General features: G+C 41.9%; 1 protein-coding gene across 21 annotated transcripts in view; it reads right to left on the reverse strand.

Moving 5' to 3' along the window:
- The window catches only part of OBSCN (obscurin, cytoskeletal calmodulin and titin-interacting RhoGEF), a 200,480-nt gene that overhangs the window by 57,696 nt on the left and 119,045 nt on the right, over positions 1 to 23,739 (reverse strand). For 20 of the 21 annotated variants that reach the window (XM_068405371.1, XM_068405372.1, XM_068405382.1 and 17 more), the window contains 21 exons: positions 21,712 to 21,984; positions 20,762 to 21,034; positions 18,727 to 19,014; positions 16,968 to 17,240; positions 14,455 to 15,801; positions 13,556 to 13,834; positions 13,136 to 13,214; positions 12,652 to 12,770; positions 11,646 to 11,843; positions 11,192 to 11,224; positions 10,988 to 11,086; positions 10,324 to 10,542; positions 9,397 to 9,463; positions 7,790 to 7,818; positions 7,357 to 7,485; positions 6,469 to 6,608; positions 5,560 to 5,760; positions 5,162 to 5,244; positions 4,230 to 4,403; positions 2,811 to 2,970; positions 1,151 to 1,267 (listed from right to left, as the gene is read on the reverse strand). In XM_068405371.1, the coding sequence (XP_068261472.1) occupies positions 1,151 to 1,267; positions 2,811 to 2,970; positions 4,230 to 4,403; positions 5,162 to 5,244; positions 5,560 to 5,760; positions 6,469 to 6,608; positions 7,357 to 7,485; positions 7,790 to 7,818; positions 9,397 to 9,463; positions 10,324 to 10,542; positions 10,988 to 11,086; positions 11,192 to 11,224; positions 11,646 to 11,843; positions 12,652 to 12,770; positions 13,136 to 13,214; positions 13,556 to 13,834; positions 14,455 to 15,801; positions 16,968 to 17,240; positions 18,727 to 19,014; positions 20,762 to 21,034; positions 21,712 to 21,984 (4,580 nt within the window). The remainder of the gene's footprint in view (positions 1 to 1,150; positions 1,268 to 2,810; positions 2,971 to 4,229; positions 4,404 to 5,161; positions 5,245 to 5,559; positions 5,761 to 6,468; positions 6,609 to 7,356; positions 7,486 to 7,789; positions 7,819 to 9,396; positions 9,464 to 10,323; positions 10,543 to 10,987; positions 11,087 to 11,191; positions 11,225 to 11,645; positions 11,844 to 12,651; positions 12,771 to 13,135; positions 13,215 to 13,555; positions 13,835 to 14,454; positions 15,802 to 16,967; positions 17,241 to 18,726; positions 19,015 to 20,761; positions 21,035 to 21,711; positions 21,985 to 23,739) is intronic. The other variant, XM_068405373.1, reaches the window with a different exon arrangement.

The raw sequence follows: 23,739 nt of genomic DNA on the forward strand, positions 1-23,739 counted from the left end.
CATGTGCTGCTTAGCTACTAAAGTCTCTTCTTTCCTACCCATTCTGTGGCCTTAATGACTAACCAGTCTGGCTTTTCCTTACATCAATTGATATTAAACAAAGACAAAGCTGAAGCAAATATCAGATATGCTTCAGTGATTGAAAACAAAAAAAACTCAAAGAAATCCTAAATGCATCCATTGCATGTCTCTCGTGCTTACCCTGACGATACCAGGAGGCAAGCAATTCATGTGGCGGTGTTAAACCAAGAGTCAATATTAGATTAATAAAAAGAGAGGTTGGAAAAAATATGAAATGACAGTTATCTTGTTCTTCTCACATTTTTTCCTGTTCCTCTCTTTTGGCAATGAAGGCATGGAAAGTGCCCGTACTTGCTCTCTCTTCCAAGAGACTCTCGTTGGTGTTTGTGTGCAACCATGTGTTCAAAATTAGGAAGTTAGTGTTCTCCAAACTATTCAAACTGCTCACTGATGTAACACTACAATACAGAAATATTTGGACATGGGTGTCGTCTTCCTTCATATCCTAGTACTATTTCCCATGAAAAATAGTATTTAAAATACTACTTTGAAATGTTTGTTTGTGGTCTGGGCTAGAACCTGAGAGTGTGGGACAGATGAAAGGTTGAAAGATGAAACACTTCACAATTCTAGAATGGGGCAAAGCTTTTCAGAAAACAAAAAATGCATCTTACTATAATGTCAGTATAAATTCAAGGAAAGTAAGTGTTAAGTCAATACCTTACACATTGGAAACTGCTTATTTTTATAACATACCTGTTGCTGAGTGTGAAGCAAATTCATACTTATCACGGATATACACATACATGTATTCATATATATGTATATATATGCATATATTTCTTTATATATGTACATACATATATTTAAAGATCACTCAGATAAAGCTTGCTGAACTTTATGGGGTTGGAGACAGTGAACCTCTACCTAGATTTACATTTACAAAACTATTTAGAGAGCACTATCACTGGTGATGATTAATGACTGTCTTACTCAAGCAGCTTTTAGTAGTAGTTGCATCAGAAGGAAGCCAAGAAATATGAAATAAAAATAAAGCCTTTTTCTACACAAGTTGCACAAAGCAGAACATAAACATATCACATATAAGTGTATAAGAAAAGCTGTGCACCTTGATTATAGTCTGATACTGCTGGATCCTGTTTATGGGTTTTTCCAGGTAGTGCTGTAGTGGCGGGATAAGTGGCTGTGAAGGATCTTCATTAGTTAAAATTTCATCTGTGTATCTCTGAAAAAATATGTAGAAGAATGAGGAAAGGTTGTTATAAAGAACAATAGAAAAGAATACTCCGTGGAAAATGCTCATATGATGCTGGTTCATAAACATAACTCAGCCAAAGCTGGATACCTCTACCGGATCTCACTACCCCATTTTTTGGACATCTGTAGCCCTCTCCCATCCTTTATCAGCTATTCATCATTTTAGACTGCAACATGTTGTAGTGAGGTTGTATCAAGCTGATTGCTAGTCTCTTCTCCCAGGTAACAAGTGATAGGACAAGAGCAAATGGCCTGAAGTTGTGCCAGGGGAGGTTTAGATTGGATATCAGGAACAATTTCTTGACCGAAAGGGTTGTCAAGCACTGGAACAGGCTGCCCAGGGAAGTGGTGGAGTCCCCATCCCTGGAGGTATTTAAAAGATGAGTAGATGTGGTGCTGAGGGACATGGTTTAGTGGTGGACTTGGCAGTGCTGGGTTAACGGTTGGTCGATGATCTTAAAGGTCCTTTCCAACCAAAACAATTCTGTGATTCTATGTCTGAAATTTGTCTGCTTTTCCAGTGCAGGACTGGTGCTGGGGAAATGTGATCCAAAGCTTGCCGAACCAGACAGTGTCACAGGAAAGATCAGTGCTTTCAGTGGGTGGGAGGGCAGGAGTGAGTGAACTCAGTGCCAGCAGTACCAGACCTCAGTCAAGAGCAGTCCATGTGTTTGCAGTGCCAGTGAGTGGAGCGAGTGAGGGTCTTGGCACCAGCACCTGGAGTGGGAAGCACAGGCCACAGGGTCCATGTGCTTGGACATCAGCCACTAAGCTGCACGTTTATCCTTTCCAACTGATCTGGTGCATGTGGGTGCAAATGTGTGCAATTCATCAGCAAACTCCAAGCTGGACTAGATGTAAGTAGGAGACCCAGGGTCCAGGCATGGACATGAGGGAAGCTGAGAGCTTATGCTGATAATTTGAAGGATCTGTGTATGTGGCGTGAGAGTGAACGCGTGCATTTGTTTTCTAGCGAGCATCAAGCTGGACTAGCTGCTGAGTAGGAGGCTCATGGAGAGAGTAAAACGCTCAGGATCTGGGCATGGGTATTGGATGGACAGAGGGGCCATGCTTGCTACTCAAGGGATCCACAAACATGCATGTGCTCGTGGGTCTGGAGCATTATGTGTGTGTTTTCACTAGTGAACTTCAGTCCTGAGCGGCTGGAGCAGAAAAATGGGATTTGCCTGTCTATACTTATGTTTTATGTGACTTCGCTTGGTCTTAAAACATCCCTTGATTACAATTACATAATCACAGCCACATTCATATCTGTATAGTCTTTATAATATTCATATGAACACTTAAGCATATGTAAATATGTTCCCATATTGATTGTGCCTACCAGGAAGAGCTAGACAGTAAACACAAAATTATTATATTTAGCAAAGATTTCCCACAAAAATTTTTAAAAGTCCTTTTCAGGATCACGTTTGTGATTAATAACTACATTTCTTGATGCAGTGGGTTATAGGATGCACGTTCCACAGGTATTTTGGCTACTGTTTTACCTTGTAGAAATCCTGGACAGCTTTGCTGACAACAATCGACTCAGCTTGTACCCTGCCCACCAGGTACTGGATGTACTTATTAAACTCTGTTTCGTGCTTGATAAAGCACATGGCCACATCATCGTCAGTGTCACATTTCTGCAAGCCTTGGAGGAAGACGCTGTGGAGACAAAGGAAAAAGGACATCCGAGGAGAAGGTGATGGAATAAGGCTACAACACAGCCCCAGCAGCCAGACTTTTAAATCAGGCAATTTCAGGTTAACACAGATTAAAGGAAATGACTGGGGGAAACGAGGGATGTTGCCACATTAACATTAATCTTCTCAATGCCCCTTCATCCAGCATCATGCTGTCCCTCTTAGCTTGAATGTACAAAATGCCCTGCAAGGAAGGTAGGGATGACTTTCAAGGTCTTAGCTCAAGTTGGGAAATTAACCCCTTCCCAGGTCCTTAAGCCTCAGTTAAAGGATTGTCCTGATTTTGTGGGGATAAAATTATTGAATCACTTTTCTGTTACATTTTGTTTCAGTTTGTGGCCAGCTGTGGGATGGTGATCAAGGCCATTAGCAGTTAAACCCAGGGCAGATGATCCATTAATGTCAGGGTCACTATAAATGGGAAATCTTGCTGGTGATAGTGGGGGGTTTTTTGCTCTCCTCGATAGTTACTATCCCTTGAGGGACTTGCCACCACTCTACGGTCTAAGTATAACTTTGTGTCTTTTGTATTAGCATTGATATTGGTTTCTTATTTTATTAAATCTGTTTAAATTTCAGCCCACAATTCTCACTCCTTTTCCCAATTCCCTTTCTTGGTTGGGGAGGGGAAATTGGGTGATAGAACAACTGCTTATTTTTTAGCCCTGGGTGTGTGCTAAATGGAGACAAGGATCAATGAGCCATCCACATGAGTGAAGGCAGAGATTCCCACCCTGTTTCACAAAGGATATTGAGACAGGTTCACATGCACAAAGATTTTTAGTAGTGTCAGTAGCTGATGATGTACATCAGCTCTAGCAGTTGAAGTTACTTTTGGGGAAAAACAAAAGGAGAGGGAAGAGAGAGAGACAGGGAGGAAAGAGAAGGGAAATCTATTCCCATGGCCCATTCAGGAAAAGTGAAGGCATATTATTGACCCCCCCACACTAAGGTAAACCAAAAGTTAGGAACATAGAGTAGGAAAATGGGGAAGAAAGGGTGATTCTCATGCTCTTAGCAGGGACTTTCTATGAGAACAATCACTTCCCATGAGAGCAAGGGTGTCAAGGTGCAAAGTTAACAATGGAAAGCCTAAGGCACATAAGACATTGTACAACACCTCCTTTGCCTGGCAAGTAAAAGTATTTCAGCCTGAACTGACACCAGGTATGTATGTGAGCCACTCTGTGGTTTCAAATGAAGGCACACGGGAATGCCCACCTGGCATGGAAGCAAGCAATGTCATCCATATTCCTGAAGATGGTGGATTTCTGACTGGCGACAGCTCCCGGGACACTGGGACAGGTCTCGGTGTACTTCAGATGATGAGTCTGGAGGAACTGTAGATCTTGAATGTAATCCTCTTCTGAGATCAACAGTTCTTGAATAAGAACGCTAAAGGGAAAATGAATAAGCAAAAAGAAAGCACAGAACAATCATCACAATTATTCTTGAAATGCTGAGAAACTTTAAGGCTCTAAAATAGAGATATTTGATCAGAGGAACAGGCTCCCTGAAGTGAGTTGACAAGATGCCCTCTGATCATAAGAGGAACTTAGGTCAGGAACTGCTCATGGAGTGACACCTACAGACGCCTGCTGTTAGGGCAGACAGAACAGAGCATGAGCAACAAAAGGAACTATGTGAAGTAGAGAGTAGCAACTTCAGTTCCACTTTATGTAATCACGAAAGCAAATATCTCTATGACAGCATGCTCAGTAGTGTGCTTCACTGCAAGGGAGTAACACAAAGTTGTAGCTGTTTTTCTGAGAGTGCTTTCACTCCCTCTTCAGACATCATGCTCAGATACAGAGCACACAAAAATACAGAAGTAGTGAAGTTTAGGATTTTTGTGAAATGAGAGATTTTCCAGAATTACATCATGTAAACCCCTCCTTTCAAGTCACCCAATGTGATTTAGGTTGCCTGGAATTTTCCTGACTTGAAATCAATGGCAAAAATCAATCAAAGATAAAAGAAAATTACAAGTCTGAGAGAATCAAGAGTCATCTTGGTTCTGGGAAAGGGGAGGTGGCAGGACTCAGCAGAACAAAACCAGCGACTCTGACAGGAAGGACCTAGATGCCAATATTCATGTTAGTCCAAAAGGCAGGAAAACTCAAAGGTGCAAATACCAAATGACACGAACTCACCTTAACTTCCTTTTATATTCGTCTTCAGAAACAAACTCTCCAGGGAACTCAGGAGCTTCTGTTGTTCCCCACTCTGGTGACAACTAAAATACAAGAAAAAAGAAATATTATTCTTTTCAGTTAACAGTGCTTTTATCAACGTGCACTGAGGAATATCCCTCCTGTGTTCACAGTCCCTTTCAACAATTCCTGTGGCTGCCCCCTCCCGTGGCAGTGTTCAAGGCTAGGTTGGATGGGGCTTGGAGCAACCTGGTCTAGTGGAAGGTGTCCCTGCCCATGGCAGGGGGTTGGAACTAGATGATCTTTAAGGTCCCTTCCCATTCTATGATTTTATGGCTCTAAACTGCAACACAAGCAAGTAATTTTACATGAAAAATAAACACAGCATGATCAGTCACCTTTAATTTCTTGTCCAGATAAGCTGGAGATACCCAACCCTGTCGAGAGGGGCTAGATTTTGTGGGCTTAGTCCTGACCAGCCATTTCAGAGGATGAGCTGAATCAAGGACTTCCACATATTGGCCTTCCTTCAAAGTGATGGTCTCCCTGTCAGGTGCAGCGGGCACGTAGTCAGCTGTGACCATGTAGACGTCAAAGATCTGCAGGTATGAAATGACAGTTATTTTGTGCTCTGAAAATAGAATACAGTAACACCAGCAGAACGTAAGTGCTTATCTGTGTTTAATGTTTTATTCTCCAGCCCTTGTATGGTAAAGAAAATCACTGTTTGCTTTTTGCAAGCGGAAGACTAAGTCTCTAGGAGACTCAGGCCATATTTTCCAAACTAGCTGCAGTATCCATGAAACAGTGGATTTTTCTCCCAAGGCAAAACAAACAGTGGTCCTGCAAATGTCAAAATAGGTTAATATTTCCAAAGTTTTAATTCTTTTTTTTTTTAGGAAGTGTTTGAAATGAACATCCAAAAATTTTCTGATTTTTCACAAAATCGTCATTTTTCTCATGAAGAACTTTTCAACAAAATTCTTCTGACCAACTCTATCCGAGGCCACAGAAAATCAAGTTCTGACTTTCTGAATCTCAGCCGTGAAAGCAAAAGGTGCCAAACAATGGATATGTTTTGACCATGTTGACTTGCACAACTTGTTCAACATCACAGTGAGCATCAGAATTTGATTCTCTGTGCTCTGTATCACTGACCCAATATTTAACTACTAAATATACCTACTAAAGTGAAGTAGATCCCTGAAGGGGATGGAGGTTCTTAAACCATAGGAGACTGGTCATTCTAAGTAAAGTTTTCCCCTTGTGAAGTAAAGTTTTCAAACTTGTCCATAAAGGTATCATACCTCTCCTCTGGAATCCCCATCTTCAGATTCAGAGGAGGACTCCTGAGCAATGGATGAAGGTCTGGATCGTCCATGGCGAGGAGATGCAGAGGGAGTTTTTGATTCATCATCGCTTTCTGCACCTGGCACTCGAAGTGTAGCTAAAAGCAGAGCAACAGTGAAGTGTGAAATAAAGATCCCAATTTGAACGTGAACCAAATGTATAATAATTTTCAATTTCATAAAAAAAAAAATCCCTAGGAAAAGCATCTGTAGTATTTAGTGTGATCTCCTATTGATATTGTGGATTAAATAAAAAAATTGCAACATTTTAATGCGTGAGGTTGCATGTCTACTGTGTGTGTTGCCTCTGCACTGCAAGAATATTTGTAGGAGAGGTAATGCCTCTATTTTTGCTTCAAGATAAAATTTTACTACAAGATAATCAGTACATGATAATCCCATTGTGAGCTAAAACTTGAAGATGTGGGAAGTCTTCAAAACAAGAATGCTTGCAGACTCGGGAGTCATGAATATCTAAGGAACTTGAAATATCCAAGATGTTCAAAATACACTTCCATTTTTACAACTTGTCCTCCTCTCTAAAGCTTACAGTTACTCCTACTTATTCATATAAACACTGTATGCGTAAAATGGACACTGGCCATCTCGGTTTACTGTAATAGCTTTTTTTCTAGTTCAAAATCATAGACTAAGACATGCAGTTTGGATGGACCCTTAGTAAAAATTCTTAGTCCTAAGCATTTACAAACGTTCATATGCTCATGTAGGATGACTGTCTCAAAACCTGCTTCTTAAATGTCACTGATCTTTGAAGTCCAAAGGATACCTAAAAAAAGATTGCGTATTTTTCTACACTACTTAAATTGTTTTTGCCAGGTTCCTTACCCTGACTTATTTTTGCAGATACCATTTCTGAGATACGGGAGGTGAGTTTCTGGAAGAACTCTTCTGAGCCAACATCAGCTAATGAAATAGGGCTTTTGGGTACACCTTCCCTACCAGCTTCAAGGTCTCCTGGAAAAGAGAGAATTTTCTATTAAGCAGGCAATGTCATTAGAAAGTCATCTTTTTTGAGTAACAAAAGCTTCTGTGGAAGGAAGGTCTATTTTCCTTCACTTCCCCTGCTTTTAAAACTGTGCTTGCTCACATTTCATCCAAATAATTCACCCTTGAACAGAGACCAGTCCTGAAAATTTTCAACATTTCAGATAATTTCAAGAAAACAGGACAAAAGTAGGTAGTAATCATGAAATACATAGACAATCTCAGCTGTAGGTGTGAAGGGCAGGAGTAGGAGAGAGAAAACAGCTTTTCTTACCTTCTCTTGTTTCAGCGGGATGAATAGCTCTGAAAAAGAAAGAGTAAAGCAGAGTTAAAAGTTAAAATAAAATGTGTAGTAAGAAGAGCCAAGTGAGAAGCACCCCCTCCTTCTCACACCTTGTATGTGAAGGTTGGGAATATCTCCATTAGGACTCTGGTTTGGACTACAGGTGCTGGCAGCCAATCACCAGGGGCCAATGTGAGAAATTAGAATTGGGGCACCTGGCTCATATGGGCACAGAAACACTTGGATGTCTTAATCTTTGAGTCAAATCCTATTTGAGATTTCTCCTTATTCCTACTTTTATTTAGCTGGAGAAGACCTAGCTGCTCAGGAAGCGGGTTGCAGAACAGAGTAGCCTCCATCTCTCAGATGCTCCTGGGATGCTTCCCAGCTGACACTGAAATAAAACTATCACAGTTGGAGACATTATGTCAAGTGGGTTCTGTAGTCTCAGTCCATTTTCAGTGAACTAATGCTCAACAATTTCCAGTGGTTTCATCAGGAAACCAAGGACTAGAGAATATGCAGATGCTGTGGTCCTGCCAACACATCTGCTCCCATCACATCAAGATGCCCGTGTGTTGGGGAAGCAAGCTGACTGCTGGTTCTGCAGCGGTTTTGAGGTCCAAAGAGACCCTTGCTACACTGACAGCTTTTACCAGCACCAAATTCATTCAGGCCAGTTGGAAATGGGCAGGAGACTATATTGTCATCACTGAGTGAAAATGGCTTCACAGGTGTGAAGAACTACCAGCATCTACTTGCATGTGATGAAGAGTGTTTGTACTGTTTCCCAAGACTACAGCTCTGTCCAAACACTAATACCCTGAAGTCAACATCTCTGCTATTCCTGTGCTTTTTGGAGGCAAGATATAAATTTTCATTGCACAAGCTGATCTGCTCTAATTCTCTGTTAGTATATAGGACGTAGGAGGAAGCTCACTCAACCTGATAAATGATAAACCATAAAGCACTAAGTATGCCTAACAGAGCCGGGGCACATCCTTGGGAGAGGTTGCAGGTGAATAGCTGAATTCACACTGCAGCTTTCTTCAGTTTCTTCACGCTTCAGAGGAAGACTGGTCAAGCCTTTTAGGCTGGACATATCCGAGAAGATAATGCATGTTCAGGTGGGTAGTGCTTTTCAGACTGTTTTGGCCTAGTATCCAAGCCAAGAATGGTGAATTGAGGAGGTTATTCTTCGGGTGCATTTGTAAACAAGAAGTTTGCAAGCAGACCCTTTTCATCTGTTTCTTTTTCTGTGAAGCATCAGTGTACTTCTGTGTTGGCAAGTAACAGCTGGACTTTGACCCTGTTAATTTTTTTGGCATTCTGCTTAGAAGATGTACAAGAAGCAAGAGTTTTATATGACCTACCCCAATTTTTTTTTTGTCCTTGTTCCTATCCTCCCTGATAATCAAGCATAAACGACTGACATTGATAGTCTTTCTAGCACTAGGACCTCAAACTATTTTAACTTTGGTGCTGAGACATGAATATAAGATGTCTAAAGCGAACACTGCCTAAAAGTGACTCATGTGAACTTCTGCAGGGCGGTACCTGCAACTGCTCCACTTCAGCTTGGGTGGTCAACCACTTACCCCAATGTGGTCATGATGGCTTCTGACACCATCACACGTTCCTGGGTCAGAACTTCAGCCTCTTTCACTGCAAGATTAGGGTTTATCATTAGAGGACAGAAGGCAAAGAAAATTCTTTTTGTGTATTTAGTGTAGGCACATTTTCTAGACATGGATTACTGGGAACACTGGAATAAGAATCTGCCCTGTTAGCTCCTGACCTGGGATACATACTCCCACTCACGTGACCCAAATAGTTCGCTCCTCTCCCTGTTCATGTAGCTGTATGATTGCCCCATTTCTCTACACTGCTCACACTATGCTCCCGTAGCTCTTGGTACAGTAAAAACGTGGGATGCAACGAAGGATAACTGAAAAATTGAGTCCTTCACAGTGCTGCCTCTACTCCCAGCCTGTATTTGCTTGTTCCACCTTTTACTGAAGAAATTGTGCCAGGAGAGGCCCTGGAAAGCTCTGCAAAAGGGGAATTGAATAACTCCAGCTGCCTTAAGGCAAGTCTACAGTGCAAAATATCTTAGCAGAGTGAAGCACTCAAAATAAATTTTTAAAGGTTGACTTTTTCTAGTTACTTTGCATTGCCTTTCTTCCTTTCTTTTTCCTTTGTGCTTAATTTAGTTGTTTCTTAGACTTGTCTTCTGTTTGTACAGAAAACATGCTGCTGTTAATCCAAGCTAGGGTCAGAAATCTAAAACATAGAAGTAGTACCATCCTATGCAAGGGAAATGAAGTAATGGCTAACCTTGGGAAAATTTTCTCTTTTTTTTAAAAAAATTGATTAAATTTGATTAAATTGATCAATTAATTAATTTGATTAATTAAAAATTGATTTGATTTGATTAATTTCCTTATCAGTCATGCTTGTTTTTCTCTTAGGCACTGTATAAAAGGTAACATAGAGAAGGTGTTTGTATTGTAAGAAAGATTTACCATCCGCAACTTCTAGGTTGGCGGTGCAGATGGACTGGCCAGCCTTGTTGGTAGCAATGCATGTATAAGCTCCACTGTACTTCTTTTTAACATCCAACAGAATTAGACTGTGATGCATATTTGAACTGGCAAGTTTATACCCAGGTGTGTCTGGTTTGATCCACAGGATGTCTTCCCGAGACTCTTCTTTCAGCCAAGTAATAGTTGGTGGTGGATGTCCTGCAGGAAAACCAATGCAATGAGCTTTAATTTTCCTAATGATGTTCCTTTCTTACAATTATAAGCCATGCTGTGAATAAATGCTATTTTGATTTATTTCCTGATGCTTTTCCAACAATAACAGGCATAATATATAATAAAGGAACATAAGGCTTTCTACAGCGCACACATAAGGATATTAACACTTTGTAAAACCAAAACTGTTAATCAACACATCTTCATAAGACTAACAGGTGTTATTACCCCTGCTTTTACATACAGGAAAATGGAAGTGAAGATGAGTAAGATGCTCTTCTGTAAAGCACATAAAATCTTTCACAAAGTTGGGGAGTAGATTCCCAGACTTCAGATACAGGAGATGAGGTTACAATGACTTGGGCCAGAGAGAGTCTAGAATGTGTCATGAAGTTATGCAATTTGTGAGGCAAGATATCTGTCCACTTACCTTCAACTTTTACAGATAATGTGATGCTTGCACCTTTTTTCACCTTTTTATTAGTGAATCTTTCTAGGAACCTTGGTGGTATCAGCTGCTCAAGGGAATCTGAAAATGACATTATTAGTGAAACATGGTGACACCTTCTGTGTGAGTTTTGACTACTGAAAAATTCCTAGGGGTTCTGTTATCACCTGCTATGGCTTCCCTCACCTGTTTCTGATGGCTCTTCTTTCTCTTCAGGATCTGTAACACAAGGAGAACAAACAAAATGACAAATACCTTTCTGTCCATGAGTTGAAGAAACAAAAAAGAGTGACTCCAGGGGATTACTCCTTGCAGGAGCTATTACACAGAAATGCTAGTATGATTTATCAGAGGCCCTCAGTTTTAACAAAATGAACCGTTAAAGTTAATGAGGTTGCGCAGGAATAAATTGTATGTTTATGAGACGACAGTCAGACCCTAGAGAAGTGAAATGTTTCATCTTTGGGACACACAGTAAATGTATAGGTGAACCAAGATTAAAGCATGTCATCTTCTATCTACAGACTTCCCCACCTCACTTGACTTATCAGGTAGGCTTTCTCAAGAAAAATAACTATATAAAATGGAAAAAGCCACTGGAATAGAGAAGAGCATGTGCCAAAAGTAGTCCAAGACCCACCTTTGACTACCAGCCTGGCTGACGAATATGCAGAACCAGCAGAGTTGATGACAAATATTGAGTACTGGCCAGCATCTGCCTTAGTGACGTCACGAATTTCCAGCGAGTGGAATTCCTGTTTATGAGTCTTCAGGATGCGATCCGAGGACTTTAACGGCTGTCCGTTTTTGAACCAATAGAGACGAGGCTGTGGGTACCCTGCGAGGAGCAGTTACAGACACAGAGAAGAGAATGCATTGGTAATATCAATTTGGGAGCATTTCCAGACAGACCCTTCTGAGCAGGAGCCAAGGAATGCTCAGCTCTGCCCAGGGCTGTTGTTTCAAGGATTTTACAAGGATGTTACAAGGATTTGGCTGCAAATTCCTGAAATTCTATTTATCTGTTAAAGTCCTTTCCTGTCTTTTCAGTTTCTGCAACTCCCCATATTGGCTGCATGTGCAAATACCTTCCAGGATGGAAAGGTAACACTTTGGTCTGATTTGCAAAGTACACAAAGAGAAAAGTTGAAGCCGAAACAGTTCTCATCATTTTTATAGGCAGCAATTGGAGAAAACAGGAGAATCCCTACCTCACCCTACCACAGACAGTCAACACCAGGAGGATGTTTTTGCAGTTTTTAGGTTATAGCAGTGACCCCCTCATAGAGTAAGACAAGTCCAGGACAGTTTCATTTATTAAAGAAAATAAAGGACACGCTCACTATCTTTTTTTATTCCTTATTGCTCCTCCATAACTAATGTGCTCAGAGAATTACAGGACTCAGTTTTCAGAAGCTTATGCCTGCAGACATGGACACAGAATGAGACACTTCATCTGCCTGAGTCTGCTGCAAAAGTCAGCGTTCATCAGCATGAACACATTCTTCTAGCTGGTTTGTGCAAACGTTGTGCGAGGTGCTCAGACTGGGGTCACAGCTGCAGAAGAGCACATCGGAAAACCTTGTCCAGCACTTCAACCTGACAGCAAACCTGGAACAACCGACAGTGCTGTGGGCTCCCCTCACCTTTCACCTTCAGGTGAAATTTAGCCAGTGATGCTCCAGGTGCCACATGAATATCATGAAGCTCATCGAAGATCTGGGGCAATTGCTCCTCCTCAGTGGTAGATTCCTCCTGTTCTCGGCTGAGAGGTAATTAGAATTAGAAAGAAGAAAGTCAGCAAGCCAGAAAAGAGTTAGGAATCAGAATCACCTATTTTAGGTTAATTCAGTCTGTGGGTTTTGTCATCGTGACAACAGATTCAGCACCATATGACATTACAAGTAACGGAGTGATACCATGAAGTAATACCCAGGCTAGCCTGAAGGCAGCCAGAGCAGGTTTGCACATGACAAATGTCCAGCTGTTGCAGTTATTTCATCTCAGCTGGTCTGGCTGTTCCTTTATAACATTAAACTGGCCATTAAACCAAAAACAGGCTTGACATAAATATACTTATTGATCTTGGTCAAGTCAGACGTTAGAAAGAGCTAGAGTTCAATATTTTACCTTGAAATATATTCTTTAGCACTGTAGTAAGAAGATGTCTCTGTTGCATCTGCTGCTGTCTCATAGTCAGTGCTGGTCACTGTTAAATGGAAAAGGAAGTGTTTTCTATAATCTGAGTTTTGAAACTATTTTTCTTGTTATAATTACAGTTTCCCTACTAATTTGAGTGACTGGCAGGTCAATTTCACACTGCTACTGCAGCAGGATCCCACACGTCCCTGGATTATGGAAAACACCTCTAGCTGAAAAACTTTGGAGTTGGCAAAACCCAACAGAACTCAAGAGGTTTGCAAGTGAAACATTTGTGGGCAACGCATACATTTTTTTAAAATGTAAATTATGTTTCTATTGAAAAAAAATTATCCACCTCTCAGCAGGACCCCTGCGCTTGTTTTTTCTACAGTGATTTTTGAGACTTACAGTCCACTCGAAGCTCAGCCTTGGTTGAAGCAACTCCCATGTTGTTTTCAGCGAGGCAACGGTAAACACCCATGTCAGTGGGGACCACAGCTGTGATGATCAGCTGGTGGCATCCTTCCTGGTCCTCGTTGATCATGTAATGATCATTTTCTTCAATAGCTTTCCCATCCTTGAACCAGCGAACCGTGGGGAGTGGTTTGCCAACGACAATGCAGTCAAAGCTGACTGGATATCCATCTTGTACCTCTTGGTTTTGGAGCTCAGTAATGAACATGGGAGCTAAAGTCAGGGTAGTTAGGAGAGAAGAGAGGAAAAACTTGTGTTAAAAGATGTATTTTAAGAGCATTGCTTCCCAGTGCCTGAAGACTTCTGATTTCTAGGTTTTTTAATTGCTAAGTGATATATTTTTCTCTATGAAAACAGTCAAGAATAAACTCCCTGACAAACACTATGAAGATATTTCATAACACTATGAAGATATTTCATAAGCACTGCAATACCACAGCTGCAAACTATACATTGCCTTTGTTCCTCTACTTGCCAAAATGTCTTGTCTCGCTCAGAACGGTTCTGAAAACCATTTCATTCATTTAAGTATAATAATCATAGCATTTATGGCCATATTATTGTAGTAGGGGACATCTCTGTTGTGAAAAGTGGCTTTGTAGACAAGTCAATACTTTGCAACCCCTTCTTTCAACACTAACCCCCCTTCTCTCCCTCAAAATGAAAAGGAATAAAAAAATTCATCAGTTTTTCCAAAAGTGCAAAGTTTCCAGAAAAATATCTGCACCAAATGAAAAACAAAGTTTTTTTGGAAATTATTCATGAGTGAAAGATAACATTCTGACCTGCTACAGCTGTCTTTTCCAAAGAATAAACAGGTTTGCTTCACCTACCTGTATCAGAAGTCAGCAAAGGTGGTGGAGGTCTCATTACTGGTGGTGCAAACTTCCCATGGGGCAGTGATGTTGCTTTCCCGATACGCAGTTCAATTTTTTTGGGGCCCTGTTCCAAAATGTCAATCTCCACGGGAATTCCCAAAGCACCAAACATCTCTCTGAATCGAGTGGCGGCAGTTTTTGCCTCAGACAAGATTTCAAACTTGATGTAGATGTACTGGTCATCCTCACGATACGTCTGATGGTCAACCACCTCTATGTCCCCTTCATCTGCACTGACGAAGAGCTCTTCCTCTACATCAGATATCTCTGTTGAGATCTTGGCCCTGAAGAGTCTGTGCAGTCTCCTTCCTGCTTTACGGAAAGCATCATCCAGCTCACTTCCAGATGAGCTCTCTGTCTCACTGTCAGTGCTTTGTTTAACCTGCTTCTCCTTATGAAGAACTTGAGGTTCCTGAGTGCCAATAACCACCTTAGCACTGTGTGAAACCTTGCCAAATTTATTGGATGCCTCGCAGGTGTATTTGCCCGCATCTTTCCTGTCCAAACCAGTGATAATCAAAGAGCAGGTTCCATCACTGTAATTGTCTATGTGATAGTAGCGACCATCTGAAAGCTCTTCCCCATCTTTCAGCCAACGGACTTTCATGTCAGTTTTGCTGTGGGCCACACACTCAAGGTGGAGAGTGCTTCCAGGCTCACCAGAGAAATCTTTGAAGGTCTCAGTAAACACTGGGCACTCTTGTTGCTTGATCTCTTTCCTGACTTTGTAACCTTTGAAAGCAGCCTGGATCTTCACAGCGGCCTTATTCATGGAAGGATCATCTAAATCTGGTATTTCTGGTTCAGCTGGCTTAGCAGCTGAACCAGTCTCCGCACTGGATTTCTCCCACTGTTTCCATAATTTGCCTGTGGAAATGGACTGAACCTTGCTAGTGACACTGACAGTTTTCTTCCCAGCTTTCTTGAGATAGTTTACCAGTGAAGGAGTCCCAGCTCTAGACTCATCATCTGAGCTTGTGAAGGAGAAATCTGCTTCTCCTGTCCTAGCCAGCTCATCACACGTGGAGTACTCCTCTGAGTAATAGTGAGACATTTCCGCTTCCTCCTTCCTCAGCTTCTGAAGCTTCTCATCCTCTTCAGGCAGCTCACTGATGGAATCCAAGGTGGGCTCCCGGCTCATCCGGCGTTTCTTGGCCAGGGCTTCCCACAGGAGGTGAAGGTCTCCCTCCTGAGCAGCCTCAGGAGGCAAGCTGGGCTGGACATGGCCATCCACCAGCTCTTCTGGTTGGCTTGCAGGGGGTGCTTCCCTGGCAATCTCTTTTAGCATTGCCACTGGGGGAACTGAGGAGAATTAAATTGATAAGATGTTAAATGTCTGTGAGTAAGTTCTGAGAAAGCATGCGGAAACATTACCTAAAGCCTGGGCAGAAGAGTATCAGTGGCATTTAACTAGGTATTCTGTTGAGCACAATATGTGGAATTAATATAACTGGATGTGGTCCTGGGCAACTTGTTCTAGGTGACCCCGCTTTGAGCAGGGGGATAGACTACACTATCTCCGGAAGTCCTTTCCAACCTCAACTATCCTGTGATTCTATGCATGCGCATAGAACATGGCCAAACAACATTTTTTTTTCTTCCTCACACATTTGAACCCAGTAAATAAATTTCTGCCCTTTTTGAACGTTGCAATCAATGAATATCTGGTTAAGACTCTCAGTGGAGCTATTCCAGGCTCATCTTATTTTACAGCCAGACAGGGCTTCCCTAACTGGCTTGAATAGAACTCCAGTGGGTGTAATGGGAACTGAGATTCCCTCCTCATATGGAGGCATCTGCCTGTAGATACTTCAGTTTAGATGTGTCTAAGTCTGAAGGTTGTGACTCATTCTCTGAGACACACTGACTTTCCTGTGCATCATGCCCAGTACCATTTGAGATGCTCCAGGCTGCCTGGGACATCCACATATGGCTCTCAGGTACAACACAGGACCTATGAGTGCTCTGAGTCCCTCTGGAGAAGGAGGTGGAGGCCAGAGGTGATATCCTGAAGTGCCTCAATGGCTCTAGATACCTGTGTGTGGGCCACTGCATCCCACCATAGGGACACAATTCAGCTTCCTAAGCACTATGATCCAAACCCATATAGGTTGTCTAGGACAGGGGCTGGTAGATACCATGCAGAACATATGAAAGAGCCCTCACTTTCTGAAGTGGCAGCTGAAGGCTGGGCAGAACATCCTAAAGCATCTCAAAAAGCACCAGAAACCCATGTAGAGACAACTGTATCACACCTTAAATATCTGAGTCAGGAAAAGCTTATCTGAGCAGCTCAAAGCTGTTAGGGATTCAAAGACATACTGGGCAATACCAAACAGGAAGATAACAATTCTTTGCGGATTGTTATCACAGCTTGTAAAAAAAAAATTAATTCCAGTCTAAGCTGTGGGGATCTAGATGTCCATAAACGGAACTGATTCAACATCACATGAATGCACTCTCTGTACCTTCAAGACACAAGCTGGCAACAGATTTGACTTCTGGAGAAACCATGCAGGTATAAGTGTCCTGATCTTCAGGTTTAAACGCATGAATAATGAGTATCTGCTTTTTTCCATCAGAGAGGATCTCATATCTCCCTCCAGCTTGTATTTGTTCTTTTCCTTTGAACCACGTCACTTTCTCTTCAGTTTCACTTGATAATTTGCACTCCAAGCGAGCCACCTCCCCTTCCGAGACTGATCCTCCCACCAAAGGATGGGTGACTGTAACTGGAGGCTCTGTAATTACAAAAAAGTGAATTAACACAAAGAACATATCATAAATCTGGCTTTAAGGCACTTGAGATCACTCTATAAAATATCCAAGCATCCCATCCTTCATTTATAGATTCTTTAGCTGTTGTAGACAACCAAAGGAAAAAAAAAAGTCTAGCAGCATCCAAAGTTTGCGCTTCCAAAGATAATATCAAAATAACTTTACAAGCTCTCCCAGCGGTTAAACCAGCTCCATTTAAATATATACATGCAAAAGTGGTTATATTTTTCACATTCCTGTGTTTATTTGCTGATCTTCATTTACCCATCACCAGTATTCAAGAAGTCCTACAGATTCTAGAAGATCTTAATGTTTAGAAGTGAAGCAGCTCTGAAGTGAAACAAGAAAGAAACAATAAAAAGAATAAAAAAGAAAAGAGATTATTTAAAGCGGCATTCATCCCAGCCTTGAAAGTAGAAAAAAAAAATACATATATATATTTACGCTAACTTAGGAAGAGTAAAAATTCTCAAAAAGCATGAAGAATTTAAAAATAAAAATTCTCTGTATCTTCTTTACTTTGGAAGGAGGCCTGCCAATGCCATGCTCTTTGTACGACAGTGATACTCAAAATGAAGTCAAGACAAAGGCATTAAACACGGAGATGTTGACTGGGATGTAAAGTACACAGCTGAGTTCCCAAAAGCAGCATGCTCCTCAGCATGATCTGCCCCTCTGCACATTTCACCGGGGTGAGGGGCCCACTGCCCAAAATGCCTTGGGTTTGTTGTAGACAAAGTCAACATATGCAGAGTTATCAGGGTCCAGCACTGGCAGTTGTTATGTCACAAAAATATCATTGCATGTCTGAGCCATAAGCAAAAGAGCATTTTTTGTTATTATTCTCACTTTGAAGAATTTGTTGAGCACTCAGCTGTCACAGAAAGAGTTGCAAGAAAAGAAAGATTGAGGGAGTGGATCTCTGTCCCACTGTAGCTTCCAAAGTTTCACCAACAGACAGCAAAGGAACTGTGTCCTCCAGTGTTTCTTTTTGGGGGTTATTGGAAAAGATACACAAATAATATAATGAAAGAGAAAGATGGGTGAAGAAGACAACACTGACCACCCACTGCATTGGTACCAGGGTCTTGGCTACCCTGAATGCATTCCAGCATGCCCCTTTTGACTCATTCCATCCTAACTCCACCAGAAAAGAAACTCGTGGTGACCGCACAACACAAGGATGCAGTGCAGGCTGCAAGACAGCTTGGTGGAGTTTGGAGAAAATAAGTGTTGAGTACTAACAACGCAGCAGATTTTGTTCATGGCAGCCCAGAACAATTTTTCCAAGCTCTTTCTCCTCTGTTGTGTTGGCAGCAAAGCACTGAAAGACGTTGCAGAGTGAACGCTTCCAGGAGATGCCTGGAACAGGTGAAGCAGGCATGCCATGCGAAACACAAGGTCTACAGTAGCTTGCAGTCCTTCGTGGGGGCATCTCTCCATTCTCACCTAGCCGCACCATCTGAGGGAAGTGCACCGGCTCGCTGGCCCCAACTTTGTTTATAGCTGAGACACGGAATCTGTAGGGTTCACCTGGGGTGAGATTGTCCACCATAAACTTCGTGCTTTGAATAATGCCTTTGCTGCATGACTGCCAGCCAATACCTGGGATTTTCCTCTCCACGTTGTAGCCTAGGATGTCACAACCGCCGTCGTTCAACGGCTTGTACCAAGACAGAGTTACAGACTGGCTGTTCATACTTAAAACTTCTGGTTCTTCAGGTGGATCAGGGTGGGCTGAAGGCACAACAGAGGTCCCGTGATGCACGACATGAGCAATAATGCTTTATACTAAAACAACCAAGAGCATTCTACAAGCAATCAGAAGGAAGCACAACAGATTCAGTATTTGTCTTATTGTAAAGCTGAGTGGGTACATGCCCATGACTGTGAGACGTGCCTATGCACCATTGAGTTTTCCTTTGTCTGCCCTGATCTACACTGCTAATGACATTCATTTTCCAACTGTCATCTCACATACTTAATATCACATATAGTTGTGATTTTTTTTCTGCTGCTTTGTCCCACCCAGCTCAAAATAAAGATGATCCTACGCTGTCTGTATTACCAATGAACTTAGTTGAAAATTTCATGTACGTTTGGGCCTTGATCATATTTATTTTAAGTCTGGCCTTAATGGAAATCAAGTTATTGTTGGACTACAGAGTAAGTCTAGTAATTTGATAACAAGTCACTCAATTTCTGTGTAATTTCTATGTATGTCACAGCATCAGGCAATAACAAATCAATACATAATGGGAATGGTCTGGTGTCCTACCAGACTGGCTACTCACGATCAACCTCAGTACATTGGAAAATGTTCCTCACTTAAGTTACACTTTGGCTTAGAAGACAGAAATAATTATTTTAGTCTTCAAGTTCAAGGCATTTACCAAGTAAATGATCTGTTAAGATGTACCAATCCAAAAAATTAAAGGCAAATAAGGTCGACAGCCACTTCTTTAATTCTGGACACCACGAACACAACATAAAAAGCTTCTTTTCTCTATTTTCAGCCAAATCTTGTACAGAAAATCTGCCAACAGGAGGAGTTCATGAGGCTAGTATTTTGCAGTTCCTAAAATGTAGGTGTCCAAAGTAAGATAATGCTGTTTTAATTCCATCAACAACTGATTTTTTTGTGAAAATGACTGGAATATATCAGAGATCTCTCAAGTCTCAGAAATCACTAAAGACAGATTACCCATAATAATTTAAAGAATGGATGGTCAATCAGTGGCTCTTGAACATCTCAGCTACTGTGTACAGCTAAAACACATTGCAACTATCTCATAACCATCACTGGGGTTGTGCTGGTGTGACCATTGCTGGGTGACCCACCTACCCCACTGTGGGAAGAAGCCAGACTTTGGCTGATGGAATGGACATCGATGAATCATTGGTCTAACCTGCTTCATGATGGAATTAGGGAACTATCATCTTTTCTACTTGTAAAGTATTCCAACAGCTATTAACTCTTGTATCTCTGAAGTACAAGGTGTGTATTTCATGGATCTCACCAGCATGCAGATTTTAATATGCAGCTCATTAATCTGGAAAACTGGTTTCCCTGCACTTAGTAGATTAGCAGATTTCAAAGTGTTCTCTGCTGCCCTGGATAATTTTTCCATGTGCGCTCTAGTTCAGCTCCCTCCCGTGTCCACATTTGTTGAGGGTGATGTTGAATTCTGAGTAAATTGATTTCCGTTAGACTCTGTTACATTTTACAAAATACTGCAGCTAAAGAAATCTGGTGAATAACTCTACCATCGCTGGCCTGATATAATTTTCTGATGATGAGGTGGACTATTTCTGGTCAAAGAACAAGTTGCCCAGTAGCACCTGCTCAGACTAAGAACACTAGCTTGGGACATGAAAGGCAAAGAGAAAAGAATCAGTACAAACACTAGAAAATTGGGTGTTGTAGCTCAATACTAAAGTCTGAGATTTCAAGTGCCGCTAGACTAGAATGACAGACACTTACCTATCACAGATAACTTGGCTGAAGTAATTGCTTCTCTGGAAGCAAAGGTCACCTCTCCAGAATGTTGCGGTTGGGCTTTTTTCAGAATAAGTTTGTATTTGTTTCCATCCGCTTGTATCTCCCAGTCCTCATCCGACTGGATCTCTACGTCATTACTGTACCAGGCAACTTCAGTAATTGGCACAGCTTCACTTAGAGCACAGCTAAATGTAGCTTTCTCCCCCACAGAGACTTCCACATCTGTCAGAGGTTGCAGGATCTGTAGGCGCCATCCTGTAGATAAAAACAGGTAATGAAGCCCTCAGTTACAGAAACAAATACAAGTAAGAGATTTTGTGAATATTTATGCTGAAGCTCTGGACAGTTAGGCTTTGGAGACCAAGGAGATCATTAAAAGGCAGGTTATGTGTATCACTAGAACAGAAGGTATCATTGGGGACTGAAACTTCCCAAATCTTTCAGGAGCAAAAACCAACCTAGCAATGACTGTCTTTCCCAAGTAGCAGAAAACCACAATGGAGATACCATGCTATGACTGAGGATGGCTCTTCTTGTACTCTGCAAGGGGTTCTGATCCCCACAGGGGTCTCCAGTGATAGCATAAAACACAAGGATGCAGAGATAATATTGTTGCTGATATAACACTCATCTCTAAAGCCCTGAAGTACCTACAAACACAACCCAACTCATCAGAATAATGACAACCGTAAGACAGTCATTTGCTGCTAACTCATTGCCGACTGGTGCTGCTTATATCTGTGTCATGGCATCCGGAACAAAAAAAAAGGGAATTGGAAAACATCATCAATTTATTGTGTGGGAAGAAGATTTAGGTAAGAAGCAAGCGACAAATGCAACTTTTCCCCTCTGCTACTCATCATATTTTCCTTGTTCATTTGCCCTTTCCAACTAGAAATCTAAGACTCTCCATGAACAAGTGCTTCAGTTACCTTTCACTGTCAGGAAGGCTGAGGTCACGGCATCACTGCACATAAAAGTCACCCTGCAGCTGTCCCGGGGAGTTAGGTTCTTCAGCAGCAGCAGATGCCTGCGTCCATTTTCAAAGTAAACCATCTCAGTGTTTTCGGTAGTTTTGGCAGGTTCATCATCAATCAGCCAGTTGTAATTGTAGCACTCGGGTTTGGAAAGATAGCATTCAAACAGGGCTTCCCCTCCTTCCACAGCTTCCACATTCTCCAAGCCCTGGACAATGCTGTTCTTGGCTAGCAAAGAAGGACAATGAACAGTATTAATTGTTTGGCCGTGCATATCTGAATATTAACAAGCCTTGGAGCACTGGATGATTCCCACTGCTGGAAAGCTGATGGAAAGGATGTGGATGTGATAAACTATGCTCGTAGGTTTACTCGTTGGTTTCAACCACGCTCTAACGCAATATCATATTACTATGTAGGAGAGGATAGCTCAGGAAGACAAAGTATAACCAAATTCCTTCTGTCCCACAGCAGGAAACATTTCCTACAGGTCTCCCAGGCAGCACAATTATCATCATAATTGGGGAGATGTGAATCCACCGGCAGCTCATGATAAAATCTTACTACCTTTCATGCAAAGCAAATATGAGAGAATATTATTGCTGGCAAAGCTGTAGTGACTGAGTTAACAAGTCTGCCTCTAGGAAACAAGCAAAAAGTTAAAATCTGTGTTAACAGTATTTTGAATCGTAAATTTCTGAATTATTACAAAAACTCTGTGGTAATGTATTAGGTTTATTTTCTTATGCACGTGTGGTGGATTGTGTGGTCACAAACATGCACATATCTACACACTCCATTTGCCCGCAGAGTCATGCATCCGTTGGCATTTGTACATAATCAGCCTGATGCAAAATCAAATGTGGGCTGGTGCATGTGAATATAATTCATGTTAGACCAGCTACACGGACAACTACATGCACAACAGTGGGAACACATGGTTGAGTAAATACAGTTTACACAAATACCATACAATGGTCAGCATGATCTATAATATAAAAAAACACCCTGAGACATTCCTGTTTAGATCTCTATAACCATTATCTGGAACTGTTCTAAGCAATAAAAAAATGCTGAACAATTTATTCAATAGCAAAAAAAAAAAGCATGAGTTACTAAAAAAATTCTGTATTTTATAATATTCATACTTAGGGTAGTGAGGTGGATTATGAACTGGCTGAAGGAAAGAAGCCAGAGAGTGGTGGTCAATGGGACAGGGTCCAGTTGGAGCCCTGTGTCTAGCGGAGTCCCTCAAGGGTCGGTACTGGGACCAGTTCTATTCAATATATTCATTAATGACTTGGATGAGGGAATAGAGTGCACTGTCAGCAAGTTCGCTGATGACATCAAACTGGGAGGAGTTGCTGACACACCGGAAGGCTGCGCAGCCATTCAGAGAGACCTGGACAGGCTGGGGAGTTGGGCGGGGAGAAACTTAATGAAATATAACAAGGGCAAGTGTAGAGTCCTGCATCTGGGCAAGAACAACCCCATAAGTTGGGGACAGACCTGTTGGAGAGCAGCGTAGGGGAAAGGGACCTGGGGGTCCTAGTGGACAACAGGATGACCATGAGCCAGCAGTGTGCCCTTGTGGCCAAGAAGGCCAATGGCATCCTGGGGTGTATTAGAAGGGGTGTGGTTAGCAGGTCAAGAGAGGTTCTCCTCCCCCTCTACTCTGCCCTGGTGAGGCCGCATCTGGAGTATTGTGTCCAGTTCTGGGCCCCTCAGTTCAAGAAGGACAGGGAACTGCTAGAGAGAGTCCAGCGCAGAGCCACGAAGATGATTAAGGGAGTGGAACATCTCCCTTATGAGGAGAGGCTGGGGGAGCTGGGTCTCTTTAGCTTGGAGAAGAGGAGACTGAGGGGTGACCTCATTAATGTTTATAAATATGTAAAGGGCAAGTGTCATGAGGATGGAGCCAGGCTCTTCTCAGTGACATCCCTTGACAGGACAAGGGGCAATGGGTGCAAGCTGGAACACAGG

The sequence above is a fragment of the Nyctibius grandis genome, chromosome 7 (genome assembly GCF_013368605.1).
Source record: "Nyctibius grandis isolate bNycGra1 chromosome 7, bNycGra1.pri, whole genome shotgun sequence".
NCBI lineage: Eukaryota > Metazoa > Chordata > Aves > Nyctibiiformes > Nyctibiidae > Nyctibius > Nyctibius grandis.